The sequence below is a fragment of the Dromiciops gliroides genome, chromosome 3, assembly GCF_019393635.1.
Source record: "Dromiciops gliroides isolate mDroGli1 chromosome 3, mDroGli1.pri, whole genome shotgun sequence".
Classification (NCBI taxonomy): Eukaryota; Metazoa; Chordata; class Mammalia; order Microbiotheria; family Microbiotheriidae; genus Dromiciops; species Dromiciops gliroides.
In genome coordinates, this window is record NC_057863.1 from 249734533 (window position 1) to 249757933 (window position 23401).

Here is a 23401-nt window from a genome sequence, read left to right on the forward strand (position 1 = left end):
GTAGAGGAAAGCTGTTGGCAGATGAGAACAACTGTCTGCAAGTGATTTTCCTTAAAAGTTATTTAGAAGCTCTGAAGTGCAGAAGTCTTGTACATACCTTGAAGGGTTTTGTTTCTGAGTGTAATGGATATAAGAATGAATTGAAAGAAGTATTTTGTGCATCCTGGAGAAATTAAAGTTACATTGGTGACAAGTGGGCATTAGTGAATAAAGTACCTAATTGTAACTAGATGTCTATAAAATCTTGCTCTAATTATGTACTATTTTAAAATTTAATGATTAGTATTATTGGCTAATATATACAACTAGCTTTTTATTAAAGTTTTTTTAATTTTAAAAATAGATGGAGAAGTATATTAATTTCTCTCATTAATTATGCCCAGACAACTGTGGCTATTCATACCAAGAAGACATACTCAAGGCACTGCTTACCTAATTGCTGCAAAAGCACAAACATATATGATTTAATGTCATGAATTGATTCTGAGAATATATATAGTATTAAGCAAAGCATTATTATAAGACAGTTAATTTCATAGGAACAATGCAAAGTCACAATTTTATAGTAGCATTTTAGAACTTTACAGTACATTGATATTGTTATTAATGAGGCTACTATTAAAAACATTTATTGGACCAGACATATATAGTTTGCCTACATCCAAGATTTAAGGGTTTAATTAAGGATTCCCATTTATTCAGAAATGGCTAAATAAATTGGGGTTTATAAATGTAATGGAATATTCTTGCTCCATAAGAAATAGACAATTTCAGAGAAGTCTAGGAAGACCTTTATGAAATGATATAAAGGAGAGTGAGAAGAACCTGGATCACTAGTTATACAATAACAGTGCTGTAAAGACAAAGAACTTTAAAAGACTTGACAATTCTGATCAATGCAATGACCGATTATGATTCCAAATGACTGATAATGAAATATGATATAAAGGTGATGGACTCAATTTGTAGAACAAGGCGTGCATTTAAAAAAATCTCCATCATTGACTCTTCCCATTTTTCGTCAATTTACAAGATGTGGTGAAACCTCAGAGTTGATTTAACACTTTCAGTGATTAGGCAGGGGTCAGCAAATTACAGCTGGAGATCGAAGTTTCCATTGCATGTTGTTTACATTTTTTAATGCAATGAAATTTGATTTTAAAATGTCAAAACCATTTTTAACTTCTGGGCATACATGTAGGCCTTAGTTTACCAACCCCAAATTTACAACATGTTTTCATATGGTCATTTATAGTTTGTAATTCTTTTGAAAGCTTCAATGCTGGTTTTGTAAACCCAAACTGACCAAGGAGACAGGAACCATAAAAATGGAATTTTAAAAACAATAAATATTCTCTAATCGTGTTCCTCATATTTAGAGAATACATTTCTTTTTTTTAAATTTTCTTTTTTTTTTAAGTGAGGTGATTGGGGTTAAGTGACTTGCCCAGGGTCACACAGCTAGTAAGGGTTAAGTGTCTGAGGCCAGATTTGAACTCAGGTACTCCTGACTCCAGGGCCGGTGCTCTATCCACTGTGCCACCTAGCTGCCCCAAGAATACATTTCTTGAAAAGACAAACAAGTAATTATTTGTTTTATAGAAGGATACAGCACTGGGTTCCTTTCAATGGTGCACTTAAAACACAATTTGATTTCTACACAGCTGCTTCAGGAGGAAGAAATATATCACAAAGGTAAGGGGGTTGACTGGAGTCTTTACTACCCATTAGTGATCTTTTCATTTACATTGTTGTAGTTACTATTTGGATTATTTTGTTGGTTCTGTTTGTTTTCCTCTGTATTGGTTATGATGCCTCTGGTGCTTACTTCCTAAGTAAACTTCTATGAGTTACTCCCTGCACCTCACTTTCCTCAAGTATAATTGGAAATCGATGGAATGCCCATCAAATGGGGAATGACTAAACAAGCTGTGGTATATGATTGTAATGGAATATTATTGTTCTATGAGTAATTTTGAATGATTTGACTACTCTCAGCAATACAACGATCCAAGACAATCCCAAAGGACTAATGATGAAGCATACTATCCACCTCCAGAGAAAGAACTGATATTCACTGAACACAGACTGAAGCATGCTATTTTGCATTTTCTTTTTCTTTTTTTTTACTTGAGTCTTTTTATATAAAATGACATATAGTAATGTTTTACATAACTACACATGTATAACCTATATCTGATTGTTTACCACCTCAGGGAGGGGAGAGGGTAGGAATGGAGGAAATGAGAGAGGGATAGAATTTGGAACTCAAAACTTTAAATAAATAAATAAAAGAAAAAAGAAAAGAGACCTTGAAGGTTCCATCCAGCTCTAGATTCATGAACTTAACCAAGAGATGTATAGAGGTGGTATACTAGGATAGAGTGCTAGACTTGAAGGTAGGAGGGTCTGGGTTAAAATTCTGCCTCAGATCTTTACTTGCCCTGTAACAATGGGCAAGTCAATTAACCTCTATGCCTCAGTTTCCTCATCTGTAAAAATGAGGAGATTGGACTTGATGACTTCTGAGGTCCTTTACAGCACTAAACCCGTGACCCTGAGATCTATTAATATCATTCTTGTGCAAATCAGAGCTCACTTGCATTTTCATCTAGCTCTCTTTTTCAAGCTGACCTTTATGACTGGGTGAACAGGTTCGTTTTCTGGGAGACTCCTTTTGTTCGAGAGGAAGGTGCTTTTTTGCATTTGAACTATCTTCATTCAGCTTCTTTTCAATAAAAGAATTCCTGAGTAGACTAGTTTTTGTTGGTTCTGTTGACATTTACAGAAAGAAGATTGGTGGGGAAGGAGAGGGAGAAAAGACAGTTTAGTTCAGCTTCTAAATAAAACCTAGTCAACAATCTCTCTGGCAAATAAACACTGTCCCCACACCCCTTCTTAAGCTTTAGACTTTTCTTTCCATTCGGAACTCTAATTTGGGATGTGGTGCAATATCATCAAATTTAAATAGCTACTCTGGGGGTTTCTGGTATCTCCCTCTATCTTCTATCCTGGGGCCTAATAATATATGCAGATCCATAGTCTAATTACAAGCAACCCAAATCCTTGAAAGCATTTGTGGGTACTGAAGGAGAAAACATGCAAAGTTAGAAAATGACTGGAATATAAAATTTTAGATATTATTTACCATCCACAAAACAACATGTTGACTTTTTAAACAAGTAATTGGTTTGGGGCAGGTAGGTGGTGCAGTGGATAGAATGCTGGGCTTAGAGTGAGGAATACTGATCTTATTAAGTTCAAATCTGGCCTCAGACACATACTAGCTGTGTGACTCTGGGCAATTCATTTAATCTTGTTTGCTTCAAGTTTCTTCCTCTGAAAAATGAACCAGAGAAGGAAATGGCAAACCATTCCAGTATCTTTGCCGAGAAAACCCCAAAATGCTATCACAAAGAGTCAACACAACTGAAATGTCTCAATAACAAATAAAGAGTAATGTGGCAGTGGAGAAAAATACACTTACAAGGTTTAACTGAATTTTCCCCTTATTAATTGGCCAGGTAATATCAAGGATTTTTTTTCTTTTTTTTTCTTTTGGGGCAATTGGGGTTAAGTGACTTGCCCAGGGTCACACAGCTAGTAAGTGTCAAGTGTCTGAGGCCGCATCTGAACTCAGGTACTCTCAAATCCAGGGCCGGTGCTTTATCCACTGTGCCACCTAGCTGCCCCAAAATCAAGGATCTTACTGACAGGTGTGTATTCTTAAACAGTGAGGACAAAGTCACCTTTCTAACAGGTGCTCTGCCTGCTTCACACATTGATCATACCCAGGTAATTAATCATACCCAATTCCACAAATCTCTTTTTTCTACTGAAGATGCTAATGAAGCAGAAATGGCTAAATCAATGGGGCCCCTTATTAAATCCAGCTTTTGATTGCCATATGAAACCAGGTTCCATGTACATTTCAGATAAGTGTTTTGTGTAGCTACCAAAATTTAAATAATAACGACAATAATAGCTAGCATTTCTATAGTACTTCAAAGGTTTGCAAAGTACTTTACAAATATTATCTCATTTTATCCTCACAACAACAACTCTGGAAGGTAGGTGCTCTGATTATCCCCATTTAATGGGTGAGAGAACTAGGAAGGCACCTAAGTAGGGAGTGCAGGGAGTAACTCATAGAAGTTTACTTAAGTGACTCACCCAGGGTCACACAGCTAGTAAGTGTCTGAGGCCAGATTAGAACTCAGGTCTTCCTGACTCTAGGTCCAGGGCTCTATCCACTGCACCACCTAGCTACTTCTATAATAAGCAATAATTATAATAAATATTTTTCCTTTATAATTATTATTATATTAACACATAATTATTATTTATTATATTATTATTATTATTATATTTATAATTATTCCTTTATAATTGGAAAAAATTATGGGCCTTAAACTTATCCACATTAAGAGTAATACCAGGGGCAGCTAGGTGGCACAGTGGATAGAGCACCAGCCCTGAAGTCAGGAGGACCTGAGTTCAAATTCAGCCTCAGACACTTAACACTTACTAGCTATGTGACCCTAGGCAAGTCACTTAACCCCAAATGCCTCACCAAAAAAAAAAAAATAAAAAAGAGTAATACCAGTAAATGTTCTGGGTTTTTCATAAGAAGACAACACTACTGGGGGGGAGGCAACTTTTTTTAATTGGGAGGATGGATTTGCCTTGATTTCTACTCATAAACCTTTAAGAACTTTAGAACTAGAACAGGTACTACCAGGCAGGCTGGCTACCCTTATTCCTATTGACACCTACAAAGGTTGAGCTGGGGGATGCCATCTGCAAAGTTAACTGGCCTAGGTAAGAGCTGAAGCTACAGAGGCATGTACTCTAACTCCAAATCACGACTTGTACAGAAGCTTCAGAGCTTACCCAAAAGAGGTGAACACAAGCGCTTGCATCACGGAGGGAATGCAAACCTTTACTTCTACCCCTGACCCTGTGCCCAGTCTCCACATATCAACACCAATTCTTTTGTAGAGACAGATATAAATACCTAGAAATACATCTCAAGGCTGTCTAACTCAAACACTAAAATGCAGGTTATGGAAGTATTGAAATCTACGATGGGATGGGATGAATGACATGGTAGCCGCTTTTCCAATGGGGATTTAATTTCACCCCCAACTATTACCCAAAGCGGAAGGATGAATCATGTGAAAATTTAACCCATCTAAGACACCAGTATTTAGGATCAAATACAAATCTCCTGTTTGATTTTTTTTTTTTTTGGTGAGTCAATTGGGGTTAAATGACTTGCCCAGGGTCACACAGCTAGTAAGTGTTAAGTGTCTGAGGATGGATTTGAACTCAGGTCCTCCTGAATCCAGGGCTGGTGCTCTATACACTGTGCCACCTAGATGCCCCTCCTGTTTGATTTTTAAAGCCCTTCACAACCTGCCCATGCCCACCTATCCAGTGTTCTTACAACTTAACCCTCTCCTCTTCAATCCAGTGACACTAGCCTCCTTTCTGTTCCTCACATACAACATTTCTTTTCCCAACTTCTGGATATTTCCATCAGCTGTTCCCCCACCCCTGGAACACTATCTCTCTTCAACTCCACCTCCTGGCTTCCCTGAAGTCTCACCTCCTAAAGTCCCACCTTTTGCAAGAAGCCTTTTCTTATCCTTCATAATTCTTGTGCCTTCATTTCGTGATCATCTCCAATTTATCCACTATATGTCTTGTTTGTGCATTTAGTCTTTTTGTTTGTTTGTTTGTTTTTTTGTGAGGCAATTGGGGTTAAGTGACTTGCCCAGGGTCACACAGCTAGTAATTGTTAAGTGTCTGAGGCTGGATTTGAACTCAGGTCCTCCTGAATCCAGGGCCAGTGCACTATCCACTGCACTACCCAGCTGCCCCCATTTAGTCTTTTTGAATGACATTTTGTCTCGTTTACATGTTGTCTTCCCTATTAGCCTAAAAGCTAGTCCCTTGAGACTAGGGTTTTTGGTTTTTGCCTTTCTTTGCATCCCTAGCACTTAGCACAGTGCCTAGCACTCAGTAGGCATTTAATAAATGCTAGTTGGGGGCAGCTAGATGGTGCAGTGGATAAAGCACTGGCCCTGGATTCAGAAGGACCTGAGTTCAAATTTGGCCTCAGACACTTGACACTTACTAGCTGTGTGACCGTGGGCAAGTCACTTAACCCTCATTGCCCCCCCCCAAAAAAAAACACACACAAAAAAATGCTAGTTGACTCACTGACAGTACCTGCAAATGGTACTTTCTTCTTCAGGAGAGTTTGAGGTGGGTTTCCACAAGGACTAGAGAAACCAGTCTCATCTGGGGATACTGTTCTCAGTGTAGGTCTTTGTAAAGGCATGTCTTTCATTTTTTCTGTTGTTGAAACCACTGCATAGGTGGGCTTTTTATACCTGGTTGTTTTGGTGGTGTTTTTTTAGAAAGGGAAAATGGCAAAGAGAGAACACAAGATATTTCACAAAAATGCACAATATATTAAAAGATCGTGGCAAAAATGCTATATTTAAACAATTCAACTACTTTCCATTTCAACATACGAAAAATATCCAAATAGTCAAGTTTCAATATAACCAATTTTCAGGGATGCTTTCCAAAACTTCATTTATTAAATTAAAAATAAAAACAAAACTCCAACATGCAAAAATTGCAAATCCAATTCTCCAACCTGTGGTTCCCCAGAAGACAGCAGGATTCCCCAGAAAATACAGAGCACCAGTGTCACAATACATGATAACATAGAGCTCCCATGTGAGAAAAAGGGTAAAGTTGGGGAAATGGAATCGCAGTCCTAGATTCATGCAGCTGCAGCTGTTACACTCCTGCTTAGATAGCCCTGCTGCTTATGGACCTGCACTAGGCAGCAGCCCCAGGAGCCATGGACTCTCTAGGATGCCATTTTTCTGCCTGAAGTTGACTTGGAAAGACAATGCAGATACACTGCTACATTTAGGTTATGCAACAGTAACCCTCATCTCCTCCTGTATTGTTTCCTCTTTCAGGTAGATTTGCTATATATTGTGTAGTAATCTGATTTGATGATTTAGCTTCCTAAAAGGCATAAACTCCATGAGGACTAGGACTAGATCTTAATTAAATTGTGTATCTTCGGGGCAGCTAGGTGGCACAATGGATAGAGCACCAGCCCTAGAGTCAGGAGGACCTGAGTTCAAATCCAGCCTCAGACACTTAACACTTACTAGCTGTGTGGCCCTAGGCAAGTCACTTAACCCCAAATTGCCTCACCAAAAATAAATAAATAAATAAATTGTGTATCTTTGCAAGTAACTAACATAGTATTCTGCACATAGTGGGGGATTAATAAATGCTTATAAAGGTTGAATAATGAATATTCTACATGCAGAAAGAAGAAGTCAGAATAAACTCCACTGGAGACATTTAAGTGGAGGTCATATAGATATATGATCCTGGATTGTTGTTCAGTCGTGTCCAACTCTTTGTGACCCCATTTGAAGTTTTCTTGGTAAAGATACTGGGGGTGGTTTGCCATTTAACTTCTCCAGCTCATTTTACAGATGAGGAAACTGAGGCAAATAGGGTTAAATGACTTGCTCAGGGTCGCACAGCTAGTCAGTGTCTGAGGTCAGATTTGAACTCAGGAAGGTTAGTTTTTCTGACTCCAGGCTAGGCACTCTAACTACTGTGCCACCTATCTGCCCATTATTCTGTAGTTATTTACCCTTTATGAGTCCTCACTTTCCTCATCTGTAAAAGGAAGAAGTTCAACTATATGATTGTTAAGATTTCTTTCAACTTTAAGTCCTAAGATCCTACTTTAGTTTCATGTTAATGATACTTATGAAAATACTGGTTACATGGACAGAAATGATTCTATATATATATATTTTTTTGTGGCTAAGACAACTTCTTTTGCCTGGTAGAAAGGTGGCAATACATAGTTTAGTGTCTGTTCCAGTACATGTGGAAAAGTAACCGTCTAAGAGAATTCTTTCCATCAAGGAACAGGAAAGTGGAAAGAAAACATTTGTAAAGAATGGAGCGGTGCCTTCTAGTCTTTGTACCAGATTAGTTTGACCTCTATATAACAGCATTCATTTGTTTATTTTGAATCAAGCTGATCTTTAATTTAATTATTCAGCCAAATGACAGAAGCAGATACACTAGTGAAACAGTTTACCCAGCTCAACTGCAGATCTCCAGATGAATTAGTCAAATGGGAGAAGGGAGTGAATGGACAAACTTACAGAAAGGAATAGCTAGAGGTATATTTGTTATTTATTCATTTAACTATTAATTTGTATTAAATAGCATAATGATGTGTGATTAATACATATTTAATTAAACAACAAATCTAAGTGGGATGGCAAAGTGGGAAATTTGGAGTCAACAGACACTTCTTCAAACCTGAATATGTTGCTTATTATTTATGAGACCCTGGGCAAGTCACTTAACATCTTTGGACCTCAGTTTCTCCAACTGTAAAATCAGGGGATTGGACTAGATAACCCTGAAGGTCCCTTTCGTCTCTCGATCTATAATTCTATGAATTCTATGTTCATGTGTTCATTCAAGTTTCCTAAGTCTGCAATGCAAATTCAAATGTTAAAAAATACATATAATTATCAATTATTCCACATTAGAATAAAATTTCATATAATGAGGCCATGCCATGACCATGAGCCATGAGGCTTTGCTAACCCTGTTTTTCTAGTGAGCATATCATGAATACTGTTGAGTGAGGAATCATTTATAATAGATTCATTCCCAAGTTCCTTCCCAGTTAACAGTCAACCTACTCATTAATAATGATGGCTGATATTTGTAGACCATGGAAATTTACAAAGGAATTTTCATACTTTTAAAAATTGACTTAAAAGAATGGTTTTAATGAATCCTCAGTGTGGAAACTCCCTTCACCTAAGTAAATTGGCAACTTGTCTGTTACCTTATGATCTTAGAGGTTAAGTGATTTGACCAGAGAACTGAGGGGTACACAGTGACATGCTAATGGCCATGTAGTTGTCAAAAGTGAAACATGAATACAATTCTTTCTGATTCTAAAGTTGTTTATCTTTACTCTAAAAGTTTGCCTCTTTTTACATACATTATTTCATTTTCTTTCAGAAAAGTGCCCTCTTGGTAGAATATTTACATACAAGGCTGGCATTTCAATGCCTGTAGAATATTAAATATTCATTATCAAACTAGGCATGTTTTTCAAATTTTTCAATAGTATAAGAATGCAATGTAGATATCAGCATGCAGTCTCATATGAGGCCCCAGTTGTGGGTTTCCACCAAGGTTCTGCTCTCATCCCTCTCCTTGGCAATTAAAGGATCATTGCTAGTTTTGGGAGGGGGCAGGTAGGTGGTACAGCAGATAAAGGGCCAGGTCTGGAGTCTGGTGATACCTTCATTCATACTCCCCAATTCACTGGTACTGATGGAAGAATAAGCATATTCCTTGATTCCCATTACTCAGACTTCCTCTACCACTACCACCCTCCCTCAGTCACTCCTCCTCTTTTATAGTTCAATCTCTTCAGTTGTATCACCTAATCCAGATCCACTGGCTTTTATCTCCAGAGCCCCATGACAATTCTCTCTCCTTTCTCATTGATGTCAGTGCCTGGCTCACAGTCTCCCGCTCTGCCTAAATTCTAGCCGTCCTCTTGGAGACATCAAAATACTGTTGATGCTCCCTTAAATACCTTAAATGACAGCAGTGACAAGCTGTGGAAATATTGAGTTCTTTGTAGACATCTCAGATCTTGTACTTCCTGAAACACCGTGAATGACATTCTGAGCTAACTTAGTGACTTGTCACTTTGTCTCTAAAATAAGCTTATTTGAGCTCATTGAATTGGAATTCTGTGAAAAATTAGATAACAAATGTTCTTTATCTAGCTTATCTAGCTTCTCAAAGCTAATCTTAAGGAAACCTTAATTTAAGGTTCCTTTTGCAAAAGTAAATCATGTAAAATATGCCAAAAGGGAAAAACAATGTCAAAGGAAGCTTAACAACAAATTTCAGAGGATTCTAAGACATTGCGAAAAATGTATGTCATATGAGAGATAGAACAGTTACTCAGTTTCTTCATCTTTTTCTGCATTATGCCACCAGTCCAACATAATGGATTCAGTGTAAAGGTTTTGCACTCTCTCGAGGTCATTTTGTCCCATTTCAATCTCATGTAGTAAAAGGTTCAATTGTTCATTCTGCCAAAATGAGAAGCAGACACATATACTACTCAAAAATATGGCTGATCCACATTTTACAACAACATTTCTTAGAGCCTGTCATCTGGCTCAGGAAAAGAAAAAAAATAGGACTTCATTTTTCTTCCATTTTAGTTTCCCACAAGTCCAGCCAGGTCATCTTTCAATTAAAGTCAGGTTAGTCAAATCAACAAACATTTTTTCAAAAAGTTTTATTTATCTATTAATTAATTAATTTTAACATGAACTTTTAAAAATTTCTGAGTCCAAATTCTATTTCTCCCTCAAACCTCTCACTTATCCAGTGAGAAGGTAGGCAGTATGATATAAATTATACATGTGAATTCATACAAAACATGTTTTCATATTAGTCATTGTCAAGCATTTATCAAGTACCTATGTGCTGGGACTTGTGCTAAGTATTGGAATAGCAAAACCAGACTCTGCCCTTGAGATGAAATGGGGGAAATGGGGAGGGGGGGTAATGTTGTGCAGTCATTTCAGTCATGCCCGACTCTTCATGACTCTATTTGGAATTTTCTTGGCAAAGATACTGGAATGGTTTGCCATTTCCTTTTCTGGTTCATTCTACAAAGAAACTGAGGCAAACAGGGTTAAGTGACTTGCCCAGTATCACATAACTAGTAAGTGTCTGAGGTGGGATTTGAACTGAGGAAGATGAGTTTTCCTGACTCCAGGCCCAGCACTCTATCCACTGTACCACTTAGCTGTTCCAATGGGGAAAGGCAAGGGAGGGTGAGATAATAGTACAACTTTATACAAACAAGATACACTTGAGATAATTTTCTTTCTAACTACCTTTGGATAAATTCACAATCACAAAATGTAGGGGAAAGCATTTAATCAACAGAGAGTATCACAAAAGTCAGCACAATTTCAAGGTTAAAACTACATGACTTTTGGAATACCTTGTAGTTCAAAATTTTACCTACTATTTAGACATATTCTGCATAAAGCCATTTCCAAAAATAGGAAGTCAGGTAAACAATATTATGAGGGAATTCATTTCAATAAGAACATAAATCTAAAGCTGTAAGGGATCTAACAGGTCATCTAATCCAATGACATCATTTTATAATGAGAGAAATTGAGGTCCAAGAACATTAAGTGACTTGCCCAAGGTCACACAGGTAATAAATATCAGAGGAAAGATCTGAACCCATTTCCAAAACAATGTCTCTGGGGATAAGATTAGTTGAATTGATGGCTTTTCTGTAAACATGTCTTTTGTGAGACAACAATCTATGGCATATGCCCAAACAAGATAATTCATGAAGCAAATGACTTAAATATTGCTTTGTTAATAACCCCACAGATTCTGTAATAAGTGAAGCAATGGGACATATTCACAGAAGAAAGGTATGAGGTTATAATAAAATCTTTCAGCTTTGACTACTAGTTTTTCCACTTCTCTAATATATGCTGAGGAAAGACAATTGAACTGTAACATGGCTTTCCTTCCTCTACTCTATAGTGTACATCACCCAAGGATTTCACCTGCCATGTCCTCTCTCCCTGCTCAAAGCACGTATGTGCTTGTTGGATGACCAAACCCTCCCCAACTGTGATTTCTAACTCTGCCCTATCCTCTTTTCATCAAATAATAAATAAGTGATTTAATTTGAAAAAGTGTGTCTTCTTCATCAAATGATCTCTCCTTTCATAGCACTCCTGTAAAAATTCCTATTCCCTGTTTGGCTGATCTTAGCTAAATGTTAGGAGGAAAGCAATCTAATTAAACTAATTCACAACTAAATACAAAAGACTGACAAACATTGTTCTAATCCCATGTATTTTGTATCAGAGGATATTTGCTAATTCAGATTAATCTCTAATTACTGCATTTTCAAACCATTCCATTAGTGGAATAACACCATGAAGATGCATGATATGATAATACAATGTCATCTCCCACCAGGATAGTAAGTCTCATTTGTTGAGGTCATTCCAAGGACCTGAGGAAGCAGTTTTCTATGGCTAGCAGGGTTGGACATTATCAAATCAAAAGTGACCATTTCTTTAAGGGGGTTCAACTGATGAACTCTGAGAGCAGATGAAAGCATATTTTTTTTCACTTTTTTTATTCTTCCTTCCTTCCTTCCTTCCTTCCTTTCTTTCCTTTCTTTCTTTTCTTCCTATTTTTCTTTCTTTTTTTTTGCAACATGGCTAATGACTAACATGGCTAATATGTGTTGCATTACTTCATATGTATAATAGGCATTGTTTTTCTTACCTTCTCAATGGGTGGGGGAGGGGTAGAAAAATTTGGAACTGAAAATAAAAATTTTTAAAATAATAAATATGGAAATGCTTTACATACTTGGACATGTATAACCTATATCTGTTTGTTTACTATCTCAGGGATGGGGGAGGGAAGAAGGGATAGAATTTGGAACTCAAAACTTGAAATAAAAATGTTAAATGTCTGAAAAAATAATAAAGGATTTGAAGCACTCCAAGCCCACACAAAGCTTCAGATGTACGAGATGCAGTTTTGCCTTCTCCAACTGGTGTGGAGCTGAGGAGTAAACTGCAGAGATTCTAGCAAAGTGAAACCAGACAGGAAGTAAAGAAAAGGATAATAGGTCCTCATCAACCTTGGGAGTGTCCTCATTGACATTTACATACTCTCAGGATCATTGATTTAGAGGAGGTAGAGACCTTAGAGGGCATTTCTCTCATTTTACAGATAAGAAAACTGATGCAGGTTTCAAAGAGATGCCCAAAGTCCAAAAATCATCCAGGTAGTGTTTCTGCAGCAAGATTTGAACTCAGATCTTCTCAATTCCAAGCTCAGCATTCTCCTTACTCTGCCACCTCACAAGGGCCTAAGTGAGACATACACATCCAATTTTTGCTGCTATCTTGTCTCTCTTCTCTCAGCAAGCAGCGGTAATCACTCTCTTTTCTTGTGACTAGGCCAGAGGTCATATCACCTCTGGAGCAATAAGAGGACAATGCGCCAGTTTGGGGACAAAGGAATATACAAATTATACACTCTGATAGTACACAAAGCCAGTGGGATCATCCATGTCCGGGTTCTTAGGGAGGCATTTCGCTGTAGGATCTTGTGGGTTTTGTTCTAGTAAGATAGAAATCATGTTTCACTAATCTCAGATCTGTAATTCTAAACCAAATAAACACATCCTCCCCTGTCAGAGAGACTCTTACCATGTAAGCATCTGGGTCCAAAGGATCCCGGGAACCAAAATGAATGTAATGGAATTCTCCTCCAGTCCTCAGGGAGAGTTCCTTCAAAAATTCATTTGCATCTTCATCATGATAGTTGAAGGAGATTGTATGAATAGGGATTTTCTTTCGATGTTGGATTTGACAAAAAATCGTTTCTACAGGCTATTTGGTGGTTATTTTTAAAAGATAGACAGCGGTGGAAGAAGGGGAAGTTGAAAAGGAAAGAAAAGGGGGAGTGAGAAGGACATAGAGAGAAAAAGAGGAAAAAGAAGAGAATAATTCCTTAGTAAACATACCACTGTGACACCAGCAATTTTCAATTTATATTTTCATGACTAAACAATGGATGTGTTGGTTTCATTTTAAAGCCAGTGAGTGGTTTCACTGTGGTCTTCATTCATGTAAAGTCAGCAACTGATATGACTTAAGAGTTTATATAAGCAACTGGACTTATAGGTCCCTATGCTTTAAAAAATGCATTTAACTCTGATGGTGATGATCTGTGTCCAGGGTAGGTGGCAGATAGGCAAAGATTATAAGCCAAATGATTAAGGGAAACTAATCGTTCAATAAGCATTTATTTATTAGCTTATTCTGGGCAAAGCATTGGGCTTCCCAGCACTGTGTTAAGGACTGAGATACAGAGACAAAAGGCAAACAGTCACTGTCCTCAAGGAAATTACATTCTAATAATAATTCTAATAGAACCAAGTCTATGCCTCTTTAAAGCCAGGGAATGTGGAGACCTATCTTAGCATTCATCAAGTCTGTCTTCCAATGGCACACTAATGCTTCCCCTTAAGAACTAATGAGGTCATGAGAGAGTTTGGAAAGAGAAATGAAATGAGTGTCCATAGCTTATTCCCATTCCTATAGTGATAAAGAATGGAACTGAGGGGCAGCTAGGTGGCGCTAGGTCTTTTGTTTCCAAGTCCTTGTCACATGACCTAAAGGTTTTTATGTGGCCTGCCTAACAGAGAGGGGCTCAAACCAGATAAAAATATAATTGGGGTGGGGGGGCAGCTAGGTGGCGCCGGCTCTGGATTCAGGAGGACCTGAGTTCAAATCCGGCCTCAGACACTTAACACTTACTAGCTGTGTGACCTTGGGCAAGTCACTTAATCCCCATTGCCTCACCAAATAATAATAATAATAATAATAATAAGGAACTTTAACAAATAAATAAAAATACAATAAAACACAGATAACATTAAGTTTTAAAACTAAATCAAGCTCAAGTAGAAATGGGGTCATTAAACCATAGATAAGGATGCCTGCCAACCACATACTGACTTAGAAAAGCACTTATTAACATTATCACTTTTTTTCTTTTTGTTTCGGGTTTTTTGTTTGTTTTTATTTTTGCTGGGCAACGAGGGTTAAATGACTGGCCCAGGGTCACACAGCTAGTAAGTGTCAAGTGTCTGAGGCTGGATTTGAACTCAGGTCCTCCTGAATCCAGGGTGAATAACTTTAAAGGCTAAATAGAGGAGTTAATACTCTATCCTGAGGGGCAGCTAGATGGCGCAGTGGATAGAGCACTGGCCCTGGAGTCAGGAGTACCTGAGTTCAAATCCGGCCTCAGACACTTAACACTTACTAGCTGTGTGACCCTGGGCAAGTCACTTAACCCCAATTGCCTCACTAAAAAAAAAAAAAATACTCTATCCTGGAGATAATAGGAAACCATTGCAGTTGGTTTAGTAAAGGTTGGTTAAATTTCTATTTGAGGAAAATTGCTTTAGGAGCAATGTGTAAGACGGCACAAGATTTGAAAGGTAGAGGATCAGTTGGGAAGCTATTGCAATAATCTGTATGAGAGGGATGAGGGCCTGAACTGAGGTGCTGGTTGTGTGAATGGAAAGAAGATGTTAGATGAGACTGATGTGGAGGCAGAAGCAGAAGGATTTGACATCTATTATATTTCTAGCAGCAGGTATTCTAAACGTTTTTCATCCATAAACTGCATATCTGCCTTCCTTACTTCTAACAAATGACCTAATTTAATTTACTATGAAGAAGGGGTCAATCTAACAAAATCCTTCAACTGTCTTCTTCTCTATCTCAGAAAGGATTTTTGTGGGCTGACCTCAAAAACTAACCTCTCTATATTATATTATTTCATACGAAAATATATTTTATGCTTCAAATTTTGATTTTGGTAATACATCTCTCATGATTTGGAGGGACAGGGAATTCATGCAGTAAGAAGGGAACCCAACTACATTAGGCATGGCCACTGGCTGGATATTCGTGAGTGAGTGGCTACCTATATTATTATATTGAATGGTTTTTAGAGGAAGAAGCTGTTCAGTTCCATTCAACTAACCTTCAGTAGCAACCTTCAGTAATAACATCTGACCAAGCATAGGATAGAGATAAGAGTGGGGAAAAAGGAGAAGAGAATGATATGGTCCTGAAAGATAATATTAGCTACATATATATGTATGTATATATGTATGAATGTATGTGTGCACACACATACATACATAGTACATGCATACATATGTCTCTGATTGGTGCTTTCCTTATTGTATTCTCATTAGATCTTTTCCTCCCAGAGATCAAATTCTAGTATCTTGTTCCATGGGTTATAGCATGTAATTTCACAAGCAAAGCATCTTCTCTTTTCATGGCATATTATTTATATTTATAGTTGTCTATAATTTTAAAGAGACAGCAATCCTTGCATTCATTTCCCCCCAGTGTATTTAGATGGAAAAGCTGGATTCCAACTGAAAAATAAAATGTGGGAGCTTTTTCAATAGCCTTTTAACTAGAATAGGTTTTGAGGAATTTGGAGACTCAGTCCATTCACAAAGTGCTATTTAAAATATTTCCTGCTGCTTCTTCCCTGTTCTCCCTATGGATGAAATACTACCTGATCAGGTCTCCCATCCGTCAGAATATAGATTACTTTTGTTTCTTTATCAGCAAAAGCAGTTTTAAGGGCATCCATAGTATTGGTAGAACTTCCAACCTAGGGGTGGGGTGTGGGGAGGAGAGGATTAAAAAGAAGGAAAACATTGAAATATTACTAAAACAGAGATAAATTTCTCTAATTTTTACTCTACACATCCAATCAATTGCCAAACTGCATTTCTTCACATAGGTTTCCATCTATCCCTAAAATTACTGACTTGGTCCAGACCCTGGTCATTTACTAGGACTTATCATTATATCCTTCTCATCAAATACCACGGACCTCCAATAACACTCTCAACTATCCTGCTATAATCATCCAATCAAAAACATATATTAAGTGTTTACTATGTGCCAGGCACTGACAGATGCTAGAGATACAAAGACAATAATGAAATAGTCCTTCCCTTAAAGAACATACACCCTATAGGGACCCCCCAACAATACACACATACATATTCAAATTTAACAAAGTATATATAAAATAAATAAAAGGTAATTTTGAGGGAGAAATGCTACCAGCTAGGGGGAAATCAGGAAAAACCAAATGCAGGTGGTATCACTGCAGTGGGGCTTCAAAGGAAGTTAGGAATTCTAAGAGGAAGGAAGGAAGGAAGGAAGGAAGGAAGGAAGGAAGGAAGGAAGGAAGGAAGGAAGGAAGGAAGGAAGGAAGGAAGGAAGGAAGGAAGGAAGGAAGGAAGGAAGGAAGGAAGGAAGGAAGGAAGGAAGGAAGGAAGGAAGGAAGGAGGGAAGGAAGGAGGCATTTATTAAGTATCTATTAAGTTCCAGACACTGTGGCCTTACAAATATTATCTCATTCAATTCTCACAACAATCCTGTGAAGGAGGTACTGCTATTACCCCATTTTTAGTTGAGGAAACTGAGGTAGACAGATTAAATGACTTGCCCAGGATCACACTGCTAGTAAGTGTCTGAAGTCACATATAAGCAAAGAACTACTTAGTTACCTGGGATGGGAGCACCTAGTTGAGAGATGAAGTATCACATGTGAAAGAAAGCAAGATGTCTAGTTGGATGGACTATAGAGTATATGAAGAGGAATAATGTATAAGCCAGGAAAGATAGAACTGGATTGTAAAGGGCTTTAAGTGACCAACAGAAGTATTAGTATTTGAAGTATCAGAAGTATCAGAAAAATACTAGAATTTATTTAGTAGAGGAATCAGCCAGGGCAGCTAGGTGGCAAAGTGGATAGAGCACTGAGCCTTGAATAAGGAAGACTCATCATCCAAGATTCAAATCTGGCCTCAGTCACTTACTAGCTATGTGACCTTGGGCAAAGTTTGCCTCAGTTTACTCATCTGTAAAATGAGCAGGAAAAGGAAGTGGCAAATTACTCTAGTTGTTATTGTTTGTCCTTCATTCTTGTAGAGGACCATGAGATCAGGGAGGTGATGTCATGACTAGCAGTGAATTGGATTTAACTGAGGAAGTGCTGTGCAAAGTCACCAGCTTCACTCTCTCCTCTGGAGTCACTCCAGTATCTTTGCCAAGAAAACCCCGAATGAGGACATGAAGAGTCAAAAATAATTAAATGAAAGCTGGGAAACAATTTTTATAGCAAATGTCTCTGATAAAGGCCTCATTTCTCAAATATGTAGAGAACTGAGTCAAATTTGTAAGAATATAAGCCATTCCCTAATTGATAAATGGTCCAAGGATATGAATGGTAAGTTTTCAGATGAAGAAATCAAAGCTATCTATATTCTTACAAAAAAAAATGTTCTAAATCACTATTGATAGAAAAATACAAATTAAAACGACTCTGAGATACCACCTCACACCTATCAGATTGGCTAGTATGACAGAAAAGGAAAATGATAAGTGTTGGAGTGGATGTAGGAAAATTGGGACACTATTTCATTGTTGGTGGTGTTGTGAACTGATCGAACGAATCTGAAGGAGAATTTGCAACTATGCCCAAAGGACAATCAAACTGTGCATACCCATTGATCCAGAAATACCACTACTAGGTCTCTATCCCAAAGAGATTTTTTTTTTAAATGAAGAAAAGGACCTATTTGTACAAAAATATTTATGGCAGTTCTTTTTGTGGTAGCTAAGAATTGGAAATTGAGGGGATGTCCATCAACTGGGGAATGGCTGAACAAGTTGTGGTAAATTATTATAATGGAATATTATTATATTATAAGAAATAATAAACAGGATGATTTCAGAAAATCCTGGAAAGACTAAAATGAACTGATGCAAAGTGAAGTGAGCAGAACCAGGAGAACATTGTACATAGTAACAACAGTATTGTAAGATGATCAACAGTGAATGCCTTAGCTTTTCTCAGCAATACAACAATCCAAGACAATCCCAAAGGATTCATGATGAAAAATGCTATCTTCATTCAGAGAAAAAATTGATGAAGTCTGAATGTAGATCAAAGCATACTGTTACTATTTTTTTCATGCTTTTTCCCTTTGGGTCTGTTTCTTTCACAACAACATGACTAATATGGAAATATGCCTTACATGATTGCATATATATGACCTATATCAAATTGCTTACCATTTTAGGGAGGGGAGAGGTAAGGGAGGAAGGAAGAAAACTTAGAACTCAAAAGTTTAAAAATTGAATGTTAAAAATTCACTTAACATTTAATTGGGAATAATCATTTTTTTAAAGAAAAGAAAATGACTGAACAACAATAAAGAAGAATCGGACCTATGCTTCAAGAAAAGAATTTTGCTAGCTGAATAGAAGATGGGTTGGAAAAGTGAAATGTTTCAGGCTGGGAGAACACTTAGAATAGACCAAGTGAGAAATGATGAGGTCCTGAACTAGGGTGATAACTTGTGAGTAGAGAGAAGGGGATTCAACAAAGAAATAAGTGATAAGACTTGGCAGCTGAGGGAAGGGAAGAGAGGGAAAGAAGGGAATTGACATATATATATATATATGCAAATACATACACATATACATGCACGTGCACACACACATAACCTAATATGTGCCAGGCACTGTGCTAAGAGCTTTTTACAAGTATTATTTGATTTGATCCTCCCAACAACCCCATGAGACAGATGCTGTTATCCCCATTTTATAGATGAGAAACCTGAAACAAACATAGATAAGGTGGCTTGCTCATTGCCACACAGCTAGTAACCATCTAAAGCTGGATTTGAACTTAGATCTTCCTGACTCCAGGCCCAGTGCTGTATGCACTGCACCACCAGTGGCCTCTGAATGGATATATATGGGATGGGGGAAATGAGAAATCAAGAATGACATGAAGTTATTTTAATATTTCTGGATAGAAAACAGCACTCTAATCAGAAAAAGGAAAAGTTTGGAAGAGGGGTAGGTTTGGGAGGAGAAGTATAATGAGTTCTCTTTTGCAAATATTGAGTGTGGCATACTTAGCTAAGAACATTGACGGGGTGAAGAGACGTAGTACCTATAAGAGGTGGTGACTTGCCCTGTGGTGGACCACCTACTGTGGTTTTTCTGACCTCTTCCTTGAAGTTTATATAGTGGCTTCCTGATTCCTATACATAAAGTCCAAGATTCATGCCTTATGCTCTTAAATCTTTTATCAGGGTACTGAGTATCAATTTACTTCCTTAATCAGTTCCAATAATAGTCTATGCCATCTTTTTTTTTTTTGTCTCAAAGAAACCTTCATTCATTCTTCCTTTTCCTTCCTTTGAGCCTTCTCTAAGGCAGCACTATAAACCTTCAATGCCCTCTGTATTAGACTCCTTCCATTCACAGCCCTTTATTTACATAGGTTCTGATAGATACTTTCCTATGAACTATTCCTGGATAGATTAGAGAAGAATTGATAACTTCTACCAGCTCTCACACATCTGACATGAGGCATCCACCCCTACAGCTATTCACCCCAATTTTCTCCAATCATATATTTAACCCTCTTGTTCCTTACTTGATCTATATATCATACTACCTATTAACATTAAACATTCTCACCCTTCTTTATGCATATCCTATAGAGATCCCTTTCTTTGTATAGATCATAAGTTTCCAGAAGACAGATTAGCTATATAACTCTAGTGTCTCTCACAGCACCTCAAGCAATGATGGCTAATAAATGGTTTTTATTAGACATCAGTCAACTGTATCATCTTTCATCTCTTAGCTCTCAAGTTATCTTCCTAAAGCATGGGTCTGACCTTACTCAAAAACCTTCAGTGTCTCCATAACACCTCCAGTATCAAATATAAAAGACTTTGGCTTTCAAAGCCCTTTTTAACCTGCACTCTTCCCTGACTCTTTCCAGTCTTCTTACACCAGACAGGTGGAGACCTGGGCCTCTCCTCCTTGATCCAGTGACATGGCCTCCTTGAACAAGATACTTCAGCTCCTGTTTGGAGGCATTTTGATTGGCTGTCACCCATGCCTAGAATGTTCTCCCTCCTCACTCCCACCTCCTGGCTTCAAGTCCCAATTAAACTCCCACCTTCTACAGGAAGTCTTTCCCAAACCCCATTAATTCCAGTGCTTTGTCTTTGTTGATTATTCCCAATTCATCCTGTATAGATCTTGTTTGCACAAAGTTGTTTGCATGTTATTCCCACTATTTTATGATATCCTTGAAAGCAGAGATTGTCTTTTACCTTTCTTTGTATCTCTAGAGCTTAGCATGATGCCTGGCCACAGTAGGCTCTTAAATGTTTATTGACTGGCTGCCTTTTTTTTTGCAGGGCAATGAGGGTTAAGTGCCTTGCCCAGAGTCACAAAGCTAGTAAGTGTCAAGTGTCTGAGGCTGGATTTGAACTCAGGTCCTCCTGAATCCAGGGCTGGTGATTTATCCACTATGCTACCTAGCTGCTCTGACTGACTGCCTTTTTGATAATATTGGTGGTGAAGATAATGATGATGATGAACTATATAACTCTTTATTGACCTTAACTCTCTTCATGGCGTCATTCTAAAAGCATATTTTCCAATGATTGGCCTTGAGATTCCAAAGTTGACCCTTGAAACCCACAGGAAAAAAAACACACGCAAGCACTCTTGTTTTTTGTTTTTTGTTTTTTTAATTTTATGTCTCCAAAAGGGGAGGGGGAGACTGAGTCATCAACGAGAATTCAAATTACACTGAGGTTAGAATTTAGCTCCGATGATTCCAGGAAACTGAATAACTTATATTGGATACTGTCGTATACTGTAAATGCTTCTATCTGGGCATGCAAAGGACAGCTTGAAGCCTTCATTATGGATTTTCTGTCTTGAAGATATGGCTTTTAATGCTGTTTTATCTATGTGTGTTGATGGGTGAAAAACTAACTCAGTACTGTTCCTTCATCTGTCAACACAGTTTAAACAGACTGCCTGAATACCTCTTGGCATGGGCATAATAAGATTATCCATCCCTTCTTCACCTCTCTTTCAACTCAGATTTTCTGCATGTCACCTGTTATTTGGTAAATGTGAGTGTTGCTCTTTTTGCATTTTGTAAAATTCAGCTGGATTCCAAAGAAATTCTGTTGTATTCTCGCTCTGAGTTCACACAAAATATACTGTGTGTTATTTAGATACCTGGCATTGAGGGCAGGGATTAATTTATGTCTCTGTATCTGTGGTGCTTAACATTGTGCCTAGAACACAGTGGGTACTTAATAAATACTTATTGATTGATCACAGACTTGAAAGGGACCTTAGACCAACCTCTCTCATTTTACAGCAGTTAAGAAATAAAGCTAGAACATTAAAGTGGGGCCAGATCATGAAACTTTTTGAATGGCAAGCTATAGATTCTGGGCTTAACTCGGTAAACAACTGAAGTCCACTTAGGGCATTATAATATAAAACAGAACTGATTTGGCCTTTATGAGGAAGCTCATCCATTCAAATTATAAAAGTTATACAAGCATTTGGGGTTTTCACATTTACTTCCCCACCTCTAGTGATTCTGTAACATAGAACTCACAGTATTTCCATTGTCTAAAAGTAATGAGAACCATACCACCACATCTGATTTACTGCAAATTCATTTAATAGCATCTGGACTAATGAAGGTTTTCAAGAAAACCTATAGTTTTCTAGTTTATTTACCTATAGTTAATCAGCCACAGTCCATAGGATCATGGATTTAGAACCAGAAGTGAGCTCAGAGGCCAACTAGACCCATCCCCTCATTTTAGAGACAAGGAAACTGGGACCCCTAAAGATGAAGCAACCCACCTAAAGCTAGTGAGTGACAAAGTCAGGTTTTGAACCCAGGCTGTCTGACTCCAAATCTAAAGCTCTCTCCACTACATTACCCTATTTCTCATGCCACCTAGTAAGTTAGTTATTAATTCTGGACAATTTAACATGCCTGAAGTATGAAATCAGTGCTTTCTTTCCTAGGACCAAGTTATCACTCGGCACAAAATTTTACAGCTATTGTTACTTCATACAGTAATTGGTTCTTCATTTTTTTAACAGCACCTCCAGGGAATCAGATTGCTCAGCATGATGGCAAAGGCTCAGCTTTGATTAAAATTTGGAGGGATCTGCTGATGTCTCTTGATCCTTGACAAAGCGGGGTCACTAAGGTCTGCCATCTGCACTGTTTTCAAGATGGCTATGTTCCACAGCCATATTTGGCTTATCAAAAAACAGATTTGGATCCTCTTTCTGGTGCTTTCTCAAGCACCTGGTTGATTATTTGGTTCCTAAAAAGGAACTTTAAAAAAATACCAAGGCCACATAGTCCAGGAAAGGGGAAAGTTTTAAAAAAAAGGAATATCCTTTTCATTTGACCATGCGTTTACCAAGCACAGTAAGATATTTTAAAGATATATTTCCTCTGAAATGTTGAGGTAGTGGTGTACCTCTAGAAAAATAGGAAGGTTGTGTATGGTTCTTTGATTTGGTACAATCTTATTAGAAATCTATGGTGGGGGCAGCTAGATGGCACAGTGGATAGAGCACCGGCCCTGGAGTCAGGAGTACCTGAGTTCAAATCCTGCCTCAGACACTTAACAATTACTAGCTGTGTGACCCTGGGCAAGTCACTTAACCCCAATTGCCTCACTAAAAAAAAAAGAAAGAAATCTATGGTTATTTAATAAGAGATACAA

The 23401-nt window shown here is 37.8% G+C and overlaps 1 protein-coding gene across 1 annotated transcript in view; it reads right to left on the reverse strand.

The window, feature by feature from the left end:
• The window catches only part of VWA3B (von Willebrand factor A domain containing 3B), a 211740-nt gene that overhangs the window by 70451 nt on the left and 117888 nt on the right, over positions 1-23401 (reverse strand). The window contains exons 14-18 of the mRNA XM_043997092.1: positions 16300-16398; positions 13398-13580; positions 10075-10205; positions 6238-6401; positions 2635-2772 (exon numbers count right to left, since the gene is read on the reverse strand). Of these exons, the coding sequence (XP_043853027.1) occupies positions 2635-2772; positions 6238-6401; positions 10075-10205; positions 13398-13580; positions 16300-16398 (715 nt within the window). The remainder of the gene's footprint in view (positions 1-2634; positions 2773-6237; positions 6402-10074; positions 10206-13397; positions 13581-16299; positions 16399-23401) is intronic.